Here is a 21,248-nt window from a genome sequence, read left to right on the forward strand (position 1 = left end):
GAATATTTCCTGACCCTAATTTGTATATAGAAACTACAGGATTGTTCTGCTTATCTGGCATTTTGGTATATCCATGAGCACCCAAGAAAGGCCTTGGTAAGGGCAAGCTAGGGACCAATACAATCTGTTTAACATGAAATTCTAGATCTGCTCTCCCTTGGCTTAAACTGTAACTAGCACTTTCAGATAAATAAGCAAAAATAAATCATTTAAGCCTTTTGTGCCTCCATTTAGTTTCTTCATGGTTAAAGTGAGAATTAAATTAGTGACTATATGTGAAGTATTTGGTGTTATTGCTTCAATCATCATTAAGACACAGGACACTAACAGTTCACAAAATAATGCACTGATAGAGCTCTAAAAGTAAGATATAATCCCAACCCCGTAGACTCACCTGCACAATTGAAGCCTTCCTCCAGTTCACATGCTCTTGAGCACCCATCTCCATTCAACAGGTCTCCATCATCACACATCTCTCCGATACTCCTAGAAATATACATTTAGACACACATAAATGACTTTACTCATTCAGCTACCATAAATTCATTTAAATTTCTCATTGTGCTTTAAAAATTAAAAGCTGTGTAAAAATGTATACTTAATAATCATAAAATATTAAATGAGCAATATTTAAAGTAGATGTGAGGTCAGCAAAATGGTAGATTAGTATTATCAGAGTGTTGTGGGAATTCCTAGAAATCAAGTGAATCATAGCTCGAGAACATCTGGAAGAACTTCAGAAATGCATCACCAGCCCCCGTGATAAATGGAGACTTGGAATTAGCTGATTTGTGTCTTTCAAATTTTCTGTATTTATTTATTAGATTCAGTGACTTATAAGAACAGTAGCATTACTGTATACTGATAACCAATAATGGGACATAGAATTCTGTGGGGAGCGGGTGTGGCGGCAGTCCCAAAGGCGCCAGAGACTGCAGCTAAGTCATATGACTTGCACCTGACTTCCTCATATAAGACACAAACATCTTGAGTGCTGCGCAGGTGTACCAGGATACAGGTGAATCCAATTTGGTGGAGATTTGCCCCTGATGCCCTGATTAGCTGAAGCTGCGTGCCTGGTGAAGTGGCGTGGCCTGCTGTGCGTGGATGGGAACTGAGAGTATATAAGAGTGAGAGGCCCGGGTTAGAGGAAGGATTATTATTCGAGAGAGGATTACTATTAGTGGGGGAGATATAAAAACAAGGGAGATATAAAAACAAGGGAGATATAAAAACAAGGGAGATATAAACAGGGGAGATATAAAAACAAGGGAGATATAAACAAGGGAGATATATGGAGAAAGAAGAAACAGGACTGAATAAATGTGTGCAGAAGGATCCTGTAGCAGCGTCGTTCTTCCTGGCCAGTTGAGCGCGCGCAACAAGTGGTGCCGAAACCCGGGAGTTTAGGAAGGACCTCGGATAAAATAGAGGACCAGATGGAACCTCTTTGGGTGCCGGAGAGATTGGTGAGACGCTGCAAGAATGAGCGTCCTGATCCAGTTGCCCCTGTGGATGTGGTGGATGATCCCACAAGCACAAACGATGGAGCCAAGATGGGAGATCCTTTCGGTATTCCAGAAGCCGATACCAGCTCGACATGACATTCAAATTTTTCCACGCTTTTTGATCCCTGAATTCCCCTTAAAGAAATAGCCCCTCTGGCTATCTATCCCTTGCTTCAGGGAAGATGAGCGGGGATGAGAGCCCTGGGATGTATGCTTGTTATAGTGTGTGTGTTTTTTGTGTTTGGCACATGTGTTAGGTGCAGAGTGTGCGGCCCGCACTTTCGCCATGGTAGCATAGGCTTTTGCTGCAGTGGAGGCGGGACAATCTCAGATTTGGTTTGCCACTCTAAAAGAAATTATGCTGCGTTATGCCGTGGGGTGCAAGGCTAAGCACTGCACAGAGGATAGCTGCTGTTGGCATCCTGTGGAAGGCATGTCTGATTGCATGAAGGTTCAGTGTCCTAGTTCCCTTCCCCCAGGAAAAACGACACGGGAGCTGGCCAAGACCTCTCTGGGTGATGAGCCTAAGGGATGGTTTTGTGTAGGGCCCCTATGCTTGCACACTGGGGATCAGACCTCTACCTTCACCCATGAGGCTTGCTTGCAGCAATTAAGATCTGGCCATAGATTAATCAACATCCTGGCCTTTTGATGCACCTGCTGCAAGCAAAACACAATCTCCCCAGGAGTGGCTTGGCATAATAGAGAGGTAGTCAGTGATAAGACTCCCTGGGCATGTCACCAACCTAAGACAGGGATCAAACCAATGCTGTTTGTCACCCAAGGACGGGTAAGGGGCATGGCTGCAGGGGGCTATCTACAGACATTCTCTCTGCCAAAAAAGAAAAAAGGGGGAATTGTGGGGAGCGGGTGTGGCGGCAGTCCCAAAGGCGCCAGAGACTGCAGCTAAGTCATATGACTTGCACCTGACTTCCTCATATAAGACACAAACATCTTGAGTGCTGCGCAGGTGTACCAGGATACAGGTGAATCCAATTTGGTGGAGATTTGCCCCTGATGCCCTGATTAGCTGAAGCTGCGTGCCTGGTGAAGTGGCGTGGCCTGCTGTGCGTGGATGGGAACTGAGAGTATATAAGAGTAAGAGGCCCGGGTTAGAGGAAGGATTATTATTCGAGAGAGGATTACTATTAGTGGGGGAGATATAAAAACAAGGGAGATATAAAAACAAGGGAGATATAAAAACAAGGGAGATATAAACAGGGGAGATATAAAAACAAGGGAGATATAAACAAGGGAGATATATGGAGAAAGAAGAAACAGGACTGAATAAATGTGTGCAGAAGGATCCTGTAGCAGCGTCGTTCTTCCTGGCCAGTTGAGCGCGCGCAACAGAATTCAAGAAAGCAATTCCATTTAGAATGAAAATTATAAAATCTGGATGAAAGAAGTTAAGTAGAACAACACACACACACACACACACACACACACAAACACACCACAGGATTAATATGTAATCTGGAAATTCCACTCCTGGGTATATCCAAAGGAAATAGTATGTCAAAGAGTTGTCTGTACTTCCATGTTCATTGGAACATTATTAAAAATAGCTTAGAGATGGAAACTAAGTATCAATGGATGGAAAAAGAAACTGTGTCACACATCTAATAGAATGCTATCTAGTCTCAAGGAAGAATGAAATTCAGTGCTTTGGGACAGCATGGATAGAGATGGAGACCACATTGAGTAAAGCAGGCACAGAAAGAGAAGTATCCTGTGACTTTGCTCATATTTGGAAAAAAGAAGTTGATCTCATACACATTGAAAGTAGAATGTTAGTTAACTGAGACTGGGGTGATCAGAGAAAAAAGAGTGATGGAGGAAAGAATTACTGGTGTGTTCTAAGTTACAGTGACATGGGAGGAAGTCCTCATATGCTATTACTCAGTGGACTGACTAAAATAAATATATGTGGTGTATTCAAGAAGCTAGAGAGGATTTTAATTGCTTACACTTAAAGAGAGGGATATGTGAAGAGATGGGTGTGTCTAGCCTATTGAAATATTACACAATGTATCAGAAATTTCACATGGGATTTCTGCATTTGTAATGTTTTTATGTAAAGGTATTTAATATGTTTAATTAAAAAACATTGGCCATATTAAAAAGTAGTTGATTTTCCTGGGCACCAAGTTATACACTACTCTAGAGACACATAGAATTTTCTAAGTCAGCCTTGGACACTCAGTAAAACTCTCTCTAACAAAACAGCAAAGCCAACAAAATAGAAATAGCTAACCTGTGTCATCTTATAGCTCATTGGTGTCATCTTATTTTCTATTAATTTTACCTAATTTTTAAATCATTTTTCACTTCATTATTTTCCTCTATGAAGGTGAAGTTATAAAATTCAGAATATTTTAAAGTTGAATCTCTTGTTTATATATAAAAAAGAGATTCATGTAGCACCAATTGCAAGTGTCTTAGTCAATGACGTCACTAGGGTTCAAGTGACTTTTCCTACTTCTTAGTGGTGAATGTTATATATGACAGGGAAAAAGAAAATGTCATCTTTGAACTTTAGTTAATGTCTAAATGTAGGTCTAGGAAGGTAAGTTACTCCACATTGAGATTTCTTTTATAAAGCATGTTATGGGAACAAAATAAAAAAAGTAAGTCTAAACTTACACCAGAAAGTAAAGTTTGGCAATTACAAAATGGTTATGACTTACAGTTCTCTTTTTCACATTTCAATATGTCCAAACCGGTATATATTTTAGCTTCATATATAAAACTATTTAAAGTTCTAAAAGGCTCTCAGAACCAGAATATCACAAATAGTTCCAGTAATTATTCAAAAAACACTAAGGAGATGAATTAAAGATGATTTAGACAGGAGAATATTTATAAATATTAAGACTATGGCTTTGATGTTAAACATAGTAATCATGTTTTAAGTTGTAAGATAAAATAGGAGACAGGAATAAAAACATAGGAAAAGCATAGTTGAAGGAATTGTATGTGACTGAGCAGTTGAAGATTAGCCCAGTTTGTAGAACTGACAAAAAAAAGTTTTTTAAAATAGTCACACCCCCTAAAACTACCTTATACATACATCTTGTGTCATACATTTTTAAAATATTGTTAAGATTTATTTATTTCTAACATTTATGAGTGTTTCGCCAGCATGAATGTCTGTGCAGCTGCAACCAATAGAGGTTAGAAGAGAGTGTCAGGTCCCCTGGGCTTGGAGGTACAGACCATTGTTAGCCAGCTTGTGTGGTCTGGGACTTGAACATGGCCCTTATGAGGAGCATCCAGTGCTCTTAACGGCTAAGCAGTCTCTCTAGCCCCTTCACATTCTCTTCGGACAAAGGCAATATGGATCAATAGAAAGAGACTGCCCCAGGTACCTGGTCTACCATGTGATACTCAGGATGCATCCCAAAGCTCCATTCCTTGTTTACTTGTGTATGGAGAGAGAATTGGCCAATAGACTCTACACTACTGTCTCCTTGCCTGGGGTCTAGGACACAATCTCAGAAAGAGGCAAATTTACAGTTTTATTTTGAAGAAAATTCATTTTGTCCAATGCTGCCCCATAGAAATCTAAATGAGAATTGTGCGTGATCTTGAAATTTTTAGTAGTCACTTAAAAAGTAAAGAGGTAGAATTAACTATAATACTGTATTTCGTCCAATTGGGGATACTTAAAATATTACCATTTGAATTTTTAATCAATATAAAATGATGAATGAGATTTTAGCATTCCTTTTGTATCCCAAACACTGAAGCATTCAATAAATGCATTTTCACTTAAATCTCTTTTTAATACTTGCCTTTTACTTCAACTTCATATTCATTGTCAGAATGGCTTCATCTATTAAAGCCGGTTCAAACTTTCAAGTTATACTTAAGTTTTTTTTCCTAACAACTAAATTGAGGTTCAGTTCAAAAATGAAATTACCTTAATTATATTAGGATACACATTGAACATCTTAGCTGCATACAACACATTTTGAAGTCTTAAGCGCCACATGTGTCAGATGACAGGTAGACAGTGTGCAGCAAGAAAATCAACTTCCGAATGAGTGCTGCTCAAACTCTCAGGGCCTTCCTTAGTGTTCAACCTGATAGCCTTCTATCTGGAACCAAGTGGGTTAAACAGTTGACTTGGCTCCTTTTTGCCTTGTGTATTAGGGTGTCCCCAGGTGAAGCACAACTGGGATTCAGAAATGACTCCGTGGGCCAGTAGTACAGATTATCCAGCCGAGGAAGCAACAGAAGCAGAAGAAGCTCATTTTGGCACAGAACCTTGTGAGACCCACTAGCAGAGAATCACTGCCTCTAGTTAAGCTGTTTCACGAGCTGGGAGTAAATATGTCTACGAAGTTAGGAAGATGTTCCCGCACCACTATCTGCTAAATACACACAGGCAAGTGCTATCCCAAGGCTCTTTGGTGGCCACAATTGAAGACCAGCACCAGCAGAGAGCTAGCATACTGAGGAGGATCTAGGGAGGAGCAAGGACAAATGAGTGGGATTTACATATTTAATGATCTGTGTTGAATGCAGATGAGAAAAAAAAAACATTTAGTATTTAGACTTTAGTGTGGTGGAATAGGATTGTACCATATCTGCGAATCTCAAAAGACCAAGAAATGTTTAGTGGTCCATTGTTGGGTGGAATCCCACAAAAGGCTAGAGAATTGAATATATATTTTCCTCGTCCAAGAAAGTGAAAAACGGGCCATCTTAATAATTTGCAGAATTTGCCTCCCAGATTTCTACTCCCCGCAGCTTTATGTAAGAATAGGGTTAGATGAGTATGAAGGATATGTTGGGTGAGGAGTGGCCAACTGCCCTAGGTATCCTAGGACTGGATATGTGTCCATACTGAACTTGGACAGGTTCCAGGCAAAACAGACAAGTTCATTCCTTAGATTGGCAACAGGGGCCATTAGAAAAATGATCCAAGGAGTAATTATATCTTTTCCTTGGTTATGTTTACAGAAGAGCTGTAAGTGGGCCAAATGAGTGACTCCCTTTCCTTAAATCACACCCAGTTAATAAAACTGAACAAGCAGACCTTTGGTTCAAATCGCATCCTTCTTTTAGTATTATTTAACCTGTCCTGCAGTTCTTCACTGAGGCCTTAAGGGGGCCCCAGAGTAACATCCCTGTATTTCAGCACTCTGGGACCAGTGTTGAATAAACCCCTTCGGCACTACGCGGAGATTCCAGTGACCTCTTAGGACCCCAGAATGTCCACAGATTCACGCGGGCCCTCCTCCCTGTGCATTTTTAGGTTGAGTCAAGCTCATCCCAAGATTGACCTCTTTGAGCAGAGGAGCGCGACCTGTCTCTCGCACATGCGACTTACCTTTCTACCTTCCCATCTCCACAGTAAGGGCCTCCGTGAATGTGGCTCAGAGGAGGTGAAGCTTCTCCGAGTTCCCCTACAGCTTCAGCTTGAACTTGGTACTGATACATCTGCCCAGGGATGACCTCCCTGTGGAAATCAATGAGATTCCGACCTTTGTTGTTGGTTCACATGGGTTTAAGGAAACTCTTACGTAAAACGAAATGGGAAACGTGTCAATTGTATGAAACAAAGATAAATGCCCAATCCTATGAACAACCTCGTGTTTGAATATATATGTATTTCTATGGGCCTCAAATGTTCTCCACTAGTAAATGTATTATAGTAAGTGCTTGGTGAGTTAACACTTAATATAATAGTCCTGGAGAAAGTAGGAGGATGTCATGTAATGTTTTGAACCAAGAAAATCTAGAGCAGCTATTGAAAAACCAGCAAACTATATTTTTAAAGTAACCAAACTAAGTGAAGATTAGAATTTCAGTGTATGGGCTCAGTCACATCTTTTCTTGGGTTTGTAGACCACGGTTTTCTTAAGAGAGAATTCTTGACTTGGAAAGCCTGGAGCAAGTATTTCATAGAAGTAAGTATACAACTCAATACCACTTGGAAGAAGTAAAAATTTCCAGTTAAAAACGCACTAAATTGACCTCTACCTCCAAATGCCAAGAATGGAGTTGGTACAGTTGACCTGAGAGATTGGAGGAATGCATCACACTTTCTGGTTCCTGGTTCTTTGATTAAGTGGTGAGTGTCTGACCCAAGACTTTGATTTAGCATTAAAAGACCTCATGAATTTGGCTGCAGGTAACAAAGAGGAATTCTGCCTCATCTTAATTTTATCCAGTGATTGTCCAAATTGGAAAAGCACCACCCAGCTCAAGATAGGATGCAAGTATCTGGGAGGGCATGATCTCAGTAAATTATTAGGACTGCCGGGAGTGGGCAGTGAGCATTTCCTGCCATGATTCTCATTTTTCTAGACGGACTCTTTACTGCAACCACAGAGTCACCGCCCCACAATCTGATGTAGCAACCAGCAAACAGGAAATGTCTTAGGGTCTCCAAAATACCTTTAAAACCTTCTATACTGGCTTTTAAGTATTTTAATAGGAAAGACACCTAAATATTAAAGACTCTTAAATTTTCAAATTAGTTTTCCTTTTTGAGAAAGAAGTCCTCTCCTGAGAATGTTAGATGCTGTTTTTAAAGCAAACCCAATTTTACTCCAATCAATGGTGGTGGTTGGGTTCCTTTATTGTGTGGTTTCTTGTTGTCCAACCATGCTTAAAAGTCTTACACCGCTCTGTGGCTGGAAACAGGAATGGATGGGAATGTTGTGTGTTTATTTTTATCAAAGGGAAAAACACAGCAGCAGGTAACTTAGGCCTCCCATGAGCTGGGTCTGTGAAGGGCAGGGTTCTACCGAGGAAAGAGAATGGTATGACCAGTTGGAAATAGAGTTTGAATCCTAGGATGTCCTTCTATTAGCTCTGAAACCAAGTGTAAGCCAAGCCTTAGTGTCCTATCTATAAAACAAGATATTATTGGCTTTAAATATTTATATGTGGATATCATTAAAAAATAATCAACTGCCTGAATGCAGAATTAAATCATGCTATTTTTCTTTCTAATTCATGATCTGAGTTCTGCTTGCTTTTCTTTGTTAGCCATTTTTTTTTTCAACTTTCTGATGTTAAATAAGAGAACAACCATGGAAAGACTATACTGGAGCTCAAACTAGACATTTTCTTCCCAAGTTTTAAAGCTGTGGTCAAAGATCTACCCCAGCAGAGATGCACACCTGTACTGTTTGTGTGACTCCCGTCTCTCCTTTAAAAAAAATTAGGTTTATCATTTGAATTTGGAATTTTACATGTAACATTATCAAGACAAATTTGTATCAGAGACTGGGAAATTACAAGTAATGGGGAGCTTGCTCTCCTTGCTTCTAGGAATTCCACCAGAAGCAGCCATTCACCCATGAGAAGCAGCCTAGATAGGGCTTGAGTGGTCATGAGGAAAGGGTCTTCACATTCCCAGCCATGTCTGCTGTCTCAGGTCCCCAATGTATGTAATATGTTATCCTGGGATCAAACAAGCAATCTAGAGCCTATCATCTAGCCCATGCATAGAATAATGAAAAAGTCTGCATCATAAACTCACTATTTCTAATGTGGTAAATATTAACTAACATGACCCCTCTGATAAAGCTATTGTACCCTGTTCTGCCCTCCATGCAATCTCTGAGGAGAGTCTCAAGTGGGAGGATTTGCCGTTCACTATACCAGCATCCAAGGCAGACATAAAATTCTTAACCCAGTCTACATCTCCAACACTGAGCACAGTAGAGCCAGGAGCACAGTAGAACTCACAAGTGTAGAAGGAGAGACATTAAATAAAGTAATTGAAAACTAGGAATAAAAGAGATGAAAGGGAGAGGATGAAATTTAAAAGGAAAGGAAAAGATAAAATACACATTATGGATGAATTCTGAAGCTGTGTGTAACATATGAGAGACCCGTGACCTTTCAGTGTAGCTATGGAAGAATTTACCATAACTTGAAAATTATGGAAACCATGCTCATTATTGGAAAGCTACAAGAAAGAAGCCAAAATAAAATTGCCACAAGACAGAAAAATCTGATTCTGGTCAACTTTAGTATTAATTTCACTCACTCAACTGAAATACCTCATACACCAATTTCCCCAGTACCATAATGATGACATTGGCAGTCAAAATACTTGCTTTCCCTTTTCTGTGAAATATTTTTTCTTCATTTTATATGTGTCACTTAGGATAAACTCCCTCCTGAACTTCAGAACTCTCTTCCAACTAAAAACACCAATTATTAAAAGTGGAAGCAGAAATAACCAAATTGGAATAAAGTCCCCAGAAGTCTCATGATGTGGAAGATTCTACTGCCCAACTTACGTATCTGTGAACTTTCTGTGTGGATGTGTCACCACCATGGGCAAGCCACTGGAAAAAGGAGGCTCTCGAAGAACCTGGTAACTCATAGGCTTGCATCCAGAACACAAGGAACTATTGGGCCGAGAGGTCAGGAGAGCAGCATCAATTTCCATTCGTTCATCAAAGGTGTAGACTTTCGCTCCCATGACCTTCTCATCCATGTGGAGTTTGATGGTGAGCGGTATGTCACAAAAAGTGTTTAAAGGTCCAAGGTGCATAGATTTTTTGTGTTCTAGCAAGATCTCTATGTCAAAGAATGCCTTGGAAGAGTTCATGGAGAGGTAAGTGACCCAGAGGGTGAGGGTATCCGCCTGGACCGGGTATTGAAAAAGCAACTCCAAGCTACAGCCTTCTGCTGGGCAGGGCACGGTCATATTCATGTGGTTTAGGTGGAGCTCAGGACTCCAGGCCTGCAAGCTAGGCTCACAGGGTTGATCGACATCAGGAGGCCCTGGGGAGATGAAAGACAAGATGCGTGAGGAACCACCATTAAAACCATCAAAGGAGCAGTCCATATCAGCAGACAGAACGATGAAGGAGACTTTGTAATTCTTATAGGAAGTTTGTCATTTTGTGGAGTGTCTCCACAGAACAAAAGTGTCTGTTCCCATTACTCTGTCACTTGCACACGGTGACTTTCAAGCAAGAGAGCCCCTGGGTAGTGGAAACATAATAGGATAATGCAGTCATAAGATGGAACTATAAGGCTAATGCACAGAAATTAAGCTCTGTCTTTATGAAAAAAATTGAGCAGAGAATTATTTACACATAGTTTATTAATAACTATGCTATGTTAACATTTCTAAAGCCCAATGCTCATTTCAACTTATTGTTATGCTCTTTCTGGTTCTCATAACTAAATTTTTATTTCCTGAGTTCCCACCTTGGCACTATGACTGTTAGCCAAACTTTAAAGTCATGCACTGTGATTTCTATTTCAGTTCAAGTATTTCTATGAAGGCAAGTGACCACGTATAGGAAACCAGGAAATATAAACACACGTGATGGAACAGGAAAATCTAGACTTCATCAGCCAAGCAAAAATATAAGGAAGAAAAAAATATCAAATATCCCAAATATATTACAGCCAGCTCAGGGAAAATAATCCATATGAGTATCATTTTTTTCTTTTATGTCACATGAGAGAAATTGAACTAAAAGTACTGAGCAAGGACTACCCATAATGAGGCTCTACTAGACACTGCACCAGGAGCTAGGAGTCTTGATTTTTTTTCTCATTTATAAATAAGATTTATGAATGGCTCAGTGGTTAAGAGCACTGACTGCTCTTCCAGAAGTTCTGAGTTCAGTTCCCAGCAACCACATGGTGGCTTGCAACCATCTGTAATGTGATCCGATTCCTTCTTCTGGTGTGTCTGAAGAGAGCAACAGTGTATTCATATACATAAAAAAACAAAACAAAACAACCAAACAACTTCTAAAACAATGACCTGGTCATTTGCCCTTCTAAGGCAAATGTAAGCCAATTTTTCTTAGCAGAATTTTCCAGTGGTTATCTCTAAACACTAGCAAATCCAGGGTCCCCATAGTCTTGTCAGCAGAAGCACTTTCTGTCAAAAGTTTATTATGATCTCAAGTGAAATATGGAACAGAAGCCCGGAGGTTGACTTAGTTTGTTTCAGGATAGAAGAATTTGTAACCATAATTTCAAATTCTCTTTCCCTTTGTCAGATAGCCTTGAACTTTCCCCCAAATTAAAAGAAAAACAGTTCTGAGTCAAGGAGTCAGACCAGCATTAAAGTCCCAACACCGAAGAGTTTGCCATAGAAAGGGCTTTGGGTGGACCACCAATCTCCAAAAACATTTCAATCCCTGTGAGTTTCACACCTGCTTTCTATCTTTCCCCCAAGTTTCTGTTTTAAAAAGATTCCTCTATGATCGGTCCTGTCAATCACCTCCATCCAGCTTTCCCCTTCAGGCCTTATGACTTGAATAACTAAGAGCCCATGGTGACATTAGGTGGTCACTGTAGACTCGTGGGTCATTTTTGTTCTGTTTTGTCTTGTCACAATCAAGGCTAAAAGTTAATTCAAATATACTGTTTCCAAAACACCTTTCTCAGTAATTTTGTAGATATAATAATCTCCAAAGGGTAGCGATGTCAAGAAGATAATAACAAGATGAGTATCAAAAAAATGGGGGAGAGCCAGGCACAATGGCACTCTCCTTTAATCCCAGTGCTTGGAGGCAGAGGCAGGTGGAACTCTGATTTGGAGGCCAGCCTGGTCTATAGAATGAGTTCCAGGACAGCCAGGGTATACAGAAAAACCCTATCTTGAAAAAAAATAACAGCAACAAATAAAAAAAAAAAAAAACGAAAATACCAAAACAAAACAAAAACCCTCACAGCCAAACAAGCAAGCAAAAGATGGTGAGGGGAGGGCAGAAGTCAGAATCTTCAGCTTGAGGGGCTGGAAGCGGTGTCAACAGCCTTTTCTGCATGGGCAATGGAAAGACTTATGCTGAAATTTGTCTTCCAGATTCTGATGTACATATGTGAGTGAGTGTGAGGCTGTTAGATAACCCAGGGGAGGGACAGGAAATGAAATAACAAAAACCATCTTCTCCCTTCTAGAGCCTAGCTTAGATCACATTCAAAGCACAACCAGTACCAGTGATTAATGGACTCATAAAAGAGTGTAGATGAGAACAATCCGTGTGGAACACCTAGTCCACCCTGCCCCCACCCAGACTTGCTCAGCCAGTGTATGAGTGTTCTTAGCAATGTGTTCTCTATTACTCTCCTGATATAGAGGAGTAAGCAGTTAGCTTACAGCGTTACACACTGAAGTTGCCCCGGGGACCTGTAGACATACACAGCATTTCTGGCCCCAGCTCACCCTGAGGTTACCCTTGAGATGGGCTGAGTTCTCAGTCCCCCTGTGTTAAATCTCTGCACCCTCACAGCTTTGGCACATTATACCGAGGCAGGGCACTCAGCACACAGAAGCAATGGTCATGTTTTCAAGAACCCTGGAATATTCAGCAAACCCTCCTATACCCACATGCCAAACCACACAGACATATACCAGTGCTTCATCCACCATTGCTCATGCTCAGTGGCCACTAAAATATTAGTCAAAAGTCCGTGGTACTTTACCCACAGCCTCCTCTGGAGTCCAGTAACCTGAAGAGTCACACACCCGCCCAGAGGATGCCTTGTATACATACTGACGGAATGTCCCATCTTCAGTGCAGGCACTACACATGCTGTCAGGGGCCCTGAGGAAAGAAAGTTTGAAGAAGGAGTGTTATTATGCTGAATTAAGGCCCTGAGGGACAAGTGGACATATTTATCATTGCAACCCAGGTTCTTCTACTGTGGAGCTCATCTTTGTGAAAAATTGCAAGATGTGAGAAACCTCAAAATCAGGAAAAAGAAAAGTTTAACAGAGTCAGAAAGGAGCCCACAAGGCACAAGGGAGTTCTTGTCCTAGAATCATTTCTGAACCAACACAAAACCCCTTTCTTATTCAGTAAACAAGTGTCAGAAAGGCATAGAAAGCCCATGCCTGTCCACTAAAAACAATGCTCTTCTGATTGAAGTCACTAGCTCTATGTTCTATGACTTTTAAACCCCTACTTTTAGCTACACACCTAAGAAAAAACGTAAAGTGTAGTGACCTTTGATTCTCCATTGCCTGAAGCAATTGTTCACAATTCCTTATTAATAGTGGATGGTATGGCAAACCATCTCCAGCCTTAGTTCCTTCAGTTCATTCACAATCATAACTCTAGCACACATCCCACCATACCATGCTCCATTCCCATGGCATTGCTCCAGGAAATACATGCTCTTATAATGATCAAATGGATTTTTCAAGCATCCTTACTCCTACTGGGCTTATTCAGTACACACTGGCCTTCCTGGTGGTGCATAACCTGCCTCCTCCATGCTTTGCTATACACACCCCTGTGGTTGGCTCCTTTCTCAGGACACTGCTGTGTGGTGCTGCAAATTTATATCCATCCTCTTTTGACTTCTGGGTCTGTATGTATATCACAGTCTGCTCAGTTCTCATGTTTCTAAGAATCAGCTCACGACTGCATTCAACCAACCCTTTGTAAGGATGTCTGTGAGATCATTTAGTTCATAAGGAGGTTTTCCAAGCATCACATCTGGAGTAACCAGAACATGTAGAGATAACTATACTAAGTAACAAGGACCAACTACTTTCTGAGACTTCTCTCCTCTGTCCCTTCTGCCCTCTGTCCTCTCTGCCTCCTCCTCCTCCTCCTCCTCCTCCTCCTCCTCCTCCTCCTCCTCCTCCTCCTTCTCCTCCCCCTCCTCCTCCTCCTTCTTCTTTTCTCTCTCTCTCTCTCTCTCTCTCTCTCTCTCACTTGGCTTTTTTGTTTTGTTTTTGTTTTTTGGGTTTTTTTTTTTTTGAGTCAGGGTTTCTCTGTATAGCCTTGGCTGTCCTGGAACTCATTTTGTAGACCGGGTTGGCCTCTAACTCAGAAATCGCCTGCCTCTGCCTCCCGAGTGCTGGGATTAAAGGCGTGTACCACCACCACCCCGCTCTCTCATACTTGGAATCTTCTTAGAAACCCAGTTGTAAACAGCATATCTGAAATGCTAGCTTCAAATCGAAGTAGTATATCAAAAAATATGACTAGCAGATTATTATCTTATAACACACTAATGAAACCATATTATTAAACAAAAGCCATGATTATAACAGGAGCCCCCATCTATTAAGCACCTTGCATATACCTAGCCTTGTGGTTTTCCTAACTTCTTTCTAATCCCTGTGAAGCTACCATGCTTACAAATGAGAAAGCTGGAACTCAAAAAGCCTTAAGTCAGTTGCCCAATATCACAAATTCCTTAATTCTTTTGAGCAAGCTCCCAAACACTATCTAGTGTTGTACTTTGGCAACTAGAAGGTGGAGTGAAGGCCCACCCTCTCATTCCCGCAGTTCTCGTTGTAATGTGGACACAATTCCAAACCACATTTCCCTGATGCATTTGCCTTTCTGCAGCAGCTCCAGAGTGCGTAGCTGGGGCTCCTCTCTGACACAAGGATTCCAAATACCTACAAGGGTGGAGTAAACATTACTCCAGGCATGACACAAATTGCTGGACGTGTGACGTGAGTCTCTCCAGCACACGTGCTAGGAGGCCTCAAAACTGCAGCCTACCTAGCTGGGAAAAGGAGGCAAATTGCCATCCTTTCCGCCAACAGACTCTCAGCCAGCCAGTGCTGATGTCTGCTTTATCGTAACATTTGTACCAGAGAGAGAATTGAAAGATTAAATTGTTTACACGTGTTACGTAAACTGATGTAAAACTCGGGTTTGCATGTACCCACAGAGGACTTACTGTTCAGCTGGTGCTGCCAGAGCTACACAAGGTCACACTTGCAGGAAGAGGATTCTTATACACATTGCATAGATGGATGCTGAATCACCAAAGGACCCCGTGAAAATCTGGGCGCTGATGACAAGGCAGGCTACTTTGTAGCGCTGTGAGTGCTAAGTGATGTCATGACTAAGCATGAGTCAAGGAAGGAGGATTTCAAGAAACTGTGAACATCACTTTGAAGAAGAATCTACTGGCTTTAGAATATCCTCATCTCTCCTTTGTCCCAAACCTCGGATTTCCATTAAATCCAGAGAGCATGAGAGCATACTCCAGGGCCGTCTGCTCAGGGTAGGTGGACTTAGATATCCACAGTAAAGTGCTGTCAAAAGGAGAGTCATAGTCCAGTAGTCCTACACCCACAAGTATGTGGAACGCACAGAGTGGACCTAAGGGGATTTTTTTTTTTTAATTATAAAGGCCACAAATTTGGGGACATGGAAAAGGTGAGGGTGGATCTGGAAGGAGTCAGAGGGAGGAATGAAGGCAAATATGATCAAATTTCATTATATGAAATTCTCAAATACAATATTATATTAAGAAAAATGAAGGAGTAGCTGTCTACCTGCTAAATGGGAAAACTGAAAATTCAAAGTATTCATCTAGTCTGTGCTCCTCGCTTCTGGATTTCCCCCTGAGTCACCTGTTGTGGGGTCTTGAGCCAGCCCCATGGGTCTCCCACTCACAGGCATGAATGGTGCTCACTGTAAGGATTACATTAAACAAGTGAAGCCAGATGTCAGTGTCTCCCACACAGCAGGACTGAAGGGAAAGCAGCCTCCCCATTATTCAGCATCTGGGTGTAGGCTTCCAGAAAGCAAAGTCTACATGGGTCAAAGGTGCCTTTTCACTTAAACCACATTACCCATTGCCACATCAGACACACAATATCTGTCTGTCTATCTATCATCCATCTATCTATCTATCTATCTATCTATCTATCTATCTATCTATCTATCTTATTGTAACAAATTTCCTGATTAGGTTTTATAAGTAAGCAAATGAAGAATGATAATTGGCTTCAGGTATCATATCGTGACTTTCTTCTATGAGTATGTATTAAGTGTTTACCATGGCAGTCAAAGACAAAAACACTAGCTGCCAGTAGAGGGGGCAGATAGAAACAGATGAAAACTGTTTCAGAGAATGGCCACCGGGCAGAGCACAGCCACAGTATTAGAAATTCTGGCTTCAGTTTATAAACCCCTACAGTTTCTTTCTCCCTGAGAACTGACTAAAGGAACATGATCTGCTCCCCCTTCCCCAGTCATCGCTGTCCAAAACGGAAACTCTACCCTGCAGAGGAACAGCTGGCTAGGACAGATGTGCAATGCCACTCTTGTATGGAGTAAGCACATGTGATATACCTCTAGCTCCCATGAGAGACCCTTTGCTCTGTTAAGGAGCTGAGCCCAGAGCAGACTCAGGGGGTGGGGCTTCTTCCCCTCCCCCCACCTTTGTAATAGTTCAAAAACAGTAGAGCACTGCTTACCTATCATACACAACTCCACTGATTGGAGGCAGCCAATGGATAGTAAGGGACTTGTGGGTTTGCCCAATAACCATGGGTGGTATGGGTATGGGGGTAGGTTTTTGGCTTTCACTCCATTGCTGGTATACGAGGTCCAAGTAGCAATGCATCCGGGCCACTTGGTTAGGGGTGAAGTTGTCAGTGCACTCATCATCTGTGAAGACAAAAAAAAAAAAAAAGATGTGGAGGCTGTAACCTGTACCAGTGCACAAATGCAAGACAGATCTCACTGTGCTCTTGCTATCCCTAGCACCCTACATCTTACATTTAACAGACTCAGAAATCATCAGACTCTGTAAAGAAATGAATTCTTCTCTAGAAAGAAATTCAGACACAGAAAAGGGAAAGCAGAGACTTGCTTTTCTCACAAGCAAGGTCATTACTATAGTCGCAGGCTGTCATGAAGTCACAGGATTGTCCTAAGACAGTGGCTCTCAACCTTCCTAGTGCTGTAAACCCTTAACATGGCTCCTCATGTTGTGGAGATGTCCAACCATAAAATTATTTCATTGCTGCTTCATAACTGAAATTTTCTGCTGTTATAAGTTGTAATGTAAGCACCTGATATGCAGAACATCTGACACACAACATCAAAAGGGTTGTGATCCGCACATAGAGAACCACTGTCCTAAACTGATGGCAACCTCCTGAGCACACCACAAGAGGGCAGTGTTTCAGCAGAGGGTCTCCTCACTTGTGTTTGGAATTACCTATTTCTGCTACATAGCCCTGTGACCATGCCCAAGGTGGGTGAGTATTCACTGGAGATGCTCAATAGAGAGGAAGCTGAAATGTTTAGGAAGCTTTAGGGATGGAAATAATGTCCCCAGTCTTACTGTCAGAGCCAGCAAAATCCCTGTGTTCATTAAACATTTCATAAAGTTGAAAAAGAGTGATCTTCATTTCAAGCACTTTTCTATTTAGAGTAGACCAACCTCCCATTCTGCTTCTCAGCATTGTCTCTACCACATTTAAGGGTGGCAGGTACTTACAGAGTCTCTTCCTAGACTCTGTATCTCCAAGTCCATCTGTCCATTCCTTGCTGAGGGAGACAGAGGTGTTCATGCTTATGAATTCAATTTATTGCTGACAACAATAAAATTTGGAGAGGAACGTCTTAAAAGTTTCTAGGTAGTGTATAAAGACACGGAACAAAAAAGTTGCCCTCTTTTACCATTCGAGTAGGTGATCAAATCAAAGTAGTTAGCAGCTTTAATTATAATTATACCCATCATTAGAAGAGTACTTATTGCTACTTTTTGCCAGAAATAAGGAAGGTCTGAGACATAGGCAAGAAGGATGATCCAGAAGACGACCCCAAGAAGAACAAGGCCACACAATGTAATTTTCACCAGATCCAACAAGGCACCATTTTAAAAATGAAATAATATGGTTTTGGGCATAGTACATAAAAGGTCAGCTAAGGGTCAATGTTAAGTTAGAAGAAAATCTGATTTTTTTACATAGGATAAAAGGGTTTTGGTGCTTCACTTAATCAAGTCAGCTTGGTTTTTTGTTTTATTTTTCATTTCTTTTTTTTTCATCTTTTATTAGATATTTTCTTCATTTACATTTCAAATGCTATCCTGAAAGTCCCCTATACCCTCCCCTCCCCCCACCCTGCTCCCCTACCCACCCACTCCCACTTCTTGGCCCTGGCATTCCCCTGTACTGGGGCATATAAAGTTTGCAAGACCAAGGGGCCTCTCTTCCCAATGATGGCCGGCTAGGCCATCTTCTGCTACATATGCAGCTAGAGACATGAGCTCTCGGGGTACTGGTTAGTTCATATTGTTGTTCCACCTATAGGGTTGCAAACCCCTTCAGCTCCTTGGATACTTTCTCTAGCACTATCTGAAAAAGTAATGAAAGGATATCTCCACCCAGAGTTCTGTTATTCATCACTATCAGACTAGAGAGCCTTCAGGGTAGAGGCTTCAATGAGAATCATCACGTTGTAAAAAGCTGAATAGATCTCAAGAGGGTTTCCAACTTTGCCCCATTTTATTCAAGACAGAAATGTGTTTCACTTTCAAGCTCTCATGGAAGAGAATCCAATCAACAAGACCATTTACTATCTCAATATTTTGTCAAACTTCAAACAAACACACGGAAAATACAGGAATACCCAACACAAAGTATTCATGTGACATGAATCTTCCTGGCTCCATTAGCTACAGCCTACCAATTCCCAAAGACACTAAATGATCTTAATGAAACAAAAACATTGGGCTTGTGGTGATACCTGTGTAGCTCATGTAGTTATTGAACGGAGCCCCTGGGAAGAGGGTGAAGCCACAGGTGTCATTAGCTGGCTCTGGGTCCCGACACAGCTTGCTCTTGGGTGTGGGAGCAGTGTCAGCACACAGGTCTCCTGTCTCCATGGATGGCACTGTCTCTCTACAGGGATCATCACAGGATTCTCTTTCACTGACTCCTTTGAATACATGGTAGAGTCCCAGGACATGTCCCACCTCATGGATCATGATGTTGGTGTGGCCAAGCATGCCATAATAGGTTGGGTTGAGGACAACACCACCTGTAATGGAAAGATTGCAAAACACCTTTGAGAAAAATAAATGAACAGCAGCTACCCTTAGTTATATCTTCGGCAAACACCAAACAGTCCATCTCAACCTCTACAAAAATAGTTTATAACTAACGTAGTGGCATCTAATTATGTTCTATGGACACCTTCAGAACTAATTAGCAAACATTTCTCTAATCTCTGTCATTGGGTCTTTATTGTGACCAAACATATATGTATAAGAGGTGAAAGATCCTCAGCCCCAGATATAAATTAAATCACTGAGGAGAATGAAAAATGAAGCTATAATTGCTAACCTCAACAAATATTTCTGAGTTAGTTCATGCATTAGTATTTTAAAAGCTTGGCTGGAGAGCCATTACTATGGGCAGGTGCACATGAGGTTGGGATCCAGGGAGAAGCATCCAGAGAGTTGCCTAGTCCCACTATATACTATCTGCCATTACCCATCTTGTCTCCTAGAAGCTTCCCTGCCTGTAAAGAGGGGATGACTGTGCTAGCATCAGTGTACTGTAGGATTATTTGGGAACTGTGGTTATGGCTCAGTCAGTAAATGGTTGATTTGTAAGTATGAGTTGCTGTGCTCAGATCCATGCTACTCATATGAAATCGACTGGAGCAGGAGCACAAGCTGAGTTTTAGCATTAAGGAGGTAGAGAAGGGAAATTCTTGAGGCTTGCTGGCCAACTAGTCTAGCAGAACTGGTGAGTTTCAGATTAGATAAGATCTTCTACATCAATGTTTGGGTAAAGAATGACTGAGGAAACATCGACAACAGTCTCTGGTTTCCACACATGAATGTGGATACACACATAATAAATGAAAGGGTGTTCAATACACACTAGATGCTTAATAAATGAGTTAAGAGAATTACTTGTCCACAATTGATCAAAAATGTAGAGAACACCTGACCATGAAATGCTCAGCTCCAAGTGGTATGTCCATTGACAACACCTTTGGTTCAGGGAACATCTTGGAAGACAGAATTGAAAAACTGTAAGAGCCAGGGGACCTAAAGAGCTACTTCAATATCATGTCTCCTCTGATAGGCTAGGAAAACTGCACCTATGAGATTTCAGCATTATGGTTGCCTAAAACAAGACCTGCAAATCGGTCACACCAGTTGAGATGCCAAGCTCAGTGGGAGAAATTTTGTGGAAAGTCACCCTTAAATGGAAAGGTGCAAGCAATTAATGACTTCTCAAAGAGGAAGAAATCATCTTCCCCAGGAAGAAGTCTTCTAGTTGGTCATTTAATACTAACTATCCATCCCTGATAACATATACGTAGGAAAAGCACTAAACATTCTCACAAGGTTGCATTTATATTTGTATATGTATGTATTCGTAGAACAATAAGAGGAGTGAGAAACAAGGGGTGGATCTGGGAGGACTTTTCAAATACCGACATTGTTGCTTACGTCTTTGTTATCTTTTTCTGTTGCTAGAGCCTCCTGCATGTCTTACCTCCCTAGGATGTAAACAACAGAATTTCAAAAGCACCACCCAGAAGATCCTTTCCTGGATATGGATTTCTAAGGGCTGTGTGATCTGAATCCTGGATTGACCAGTAAGACAAGTTAACTGAACATTGTCATCTTTGCTTTCACAGTATCAACAATGCCCATTACCACATTAGCCTAAAAAACAACTCAGAAGTTGGAGGAAAAGAGATAAAGATGTGTTGGGAATGTGTAGATGTAGATGAGTCAGATAAAGTTGATCATCCTGTCTTTTTGAATATCAAAATTTAAGGAGGGTTTATGAAATCAAAAGCAGATCGATTTTGTATCATTCTAGAAGTAGATTTCTGAGGAAGTGTCCCAGTCCTATAGAAGAGTGGCTGGATGGAGAGGAAGTGAGAGGAAGTGGGGAAGATAACACAAAGTGACAAAGTGACACCTAAGTCACTCAGGTGACTACATGAGTGTGACGCTGTGATGAGAATGATGATCATCTCAGGTGGT

At 41.3% G+C, this 21,248-nt stretch overlaps 1 protein-coding gene across 2 annotated transcripts in view; it reads right to left on the bottom strand.

Annotated features, from left to right (window-relative positions):
• Pappa2 (pappalysin 2) overlaps positions 1-21,248 on the bottom strand; it is a 248,725-nt gene that overhangs the window by 126,428 nt on the left and 101,049 nt on the right. For both annotated transcript variants that reach the window (XM_006496824.4, NM_001085376.3), the window contains 6 exons: positions 18,980-19,273; positions 16,696-16,888; positions 12,942-13,063; positions 9,782-10,271; positions 6,850-6,978; positions 395-486 (listed from right to left, as the gene is read on the bottom strand). In XM_006496824.4, the coding sequence (XP_006496887.1) occupies positions 395-486; positions 6,850-6,978; positions 9,782-10,271; positions 12,942-13,063; positions 16,696-16,888; positions 18,980-19,273 (1,320 nt within the window). The remainder of the gene's footprint in view (positions 1-394; positions 487-6,849; positions 6,979-9,781; positions 10,272-12,941; positions 13,064-16,695; positions 16,889-18,979; positions 19,274-21,248) is intronic.

Source organism: Mus musculus, chromosome 1, assembly GCF_000001635.26.
Source record: "Mus musculus strain C57BL/6J chromosome 1, GRCm38.p6 C57BL/6J".
NCBI lineage: Eukaryota > Metazoa > Chordata > Mammalia > Rodentia > Muridae > Mus > Mus musculus.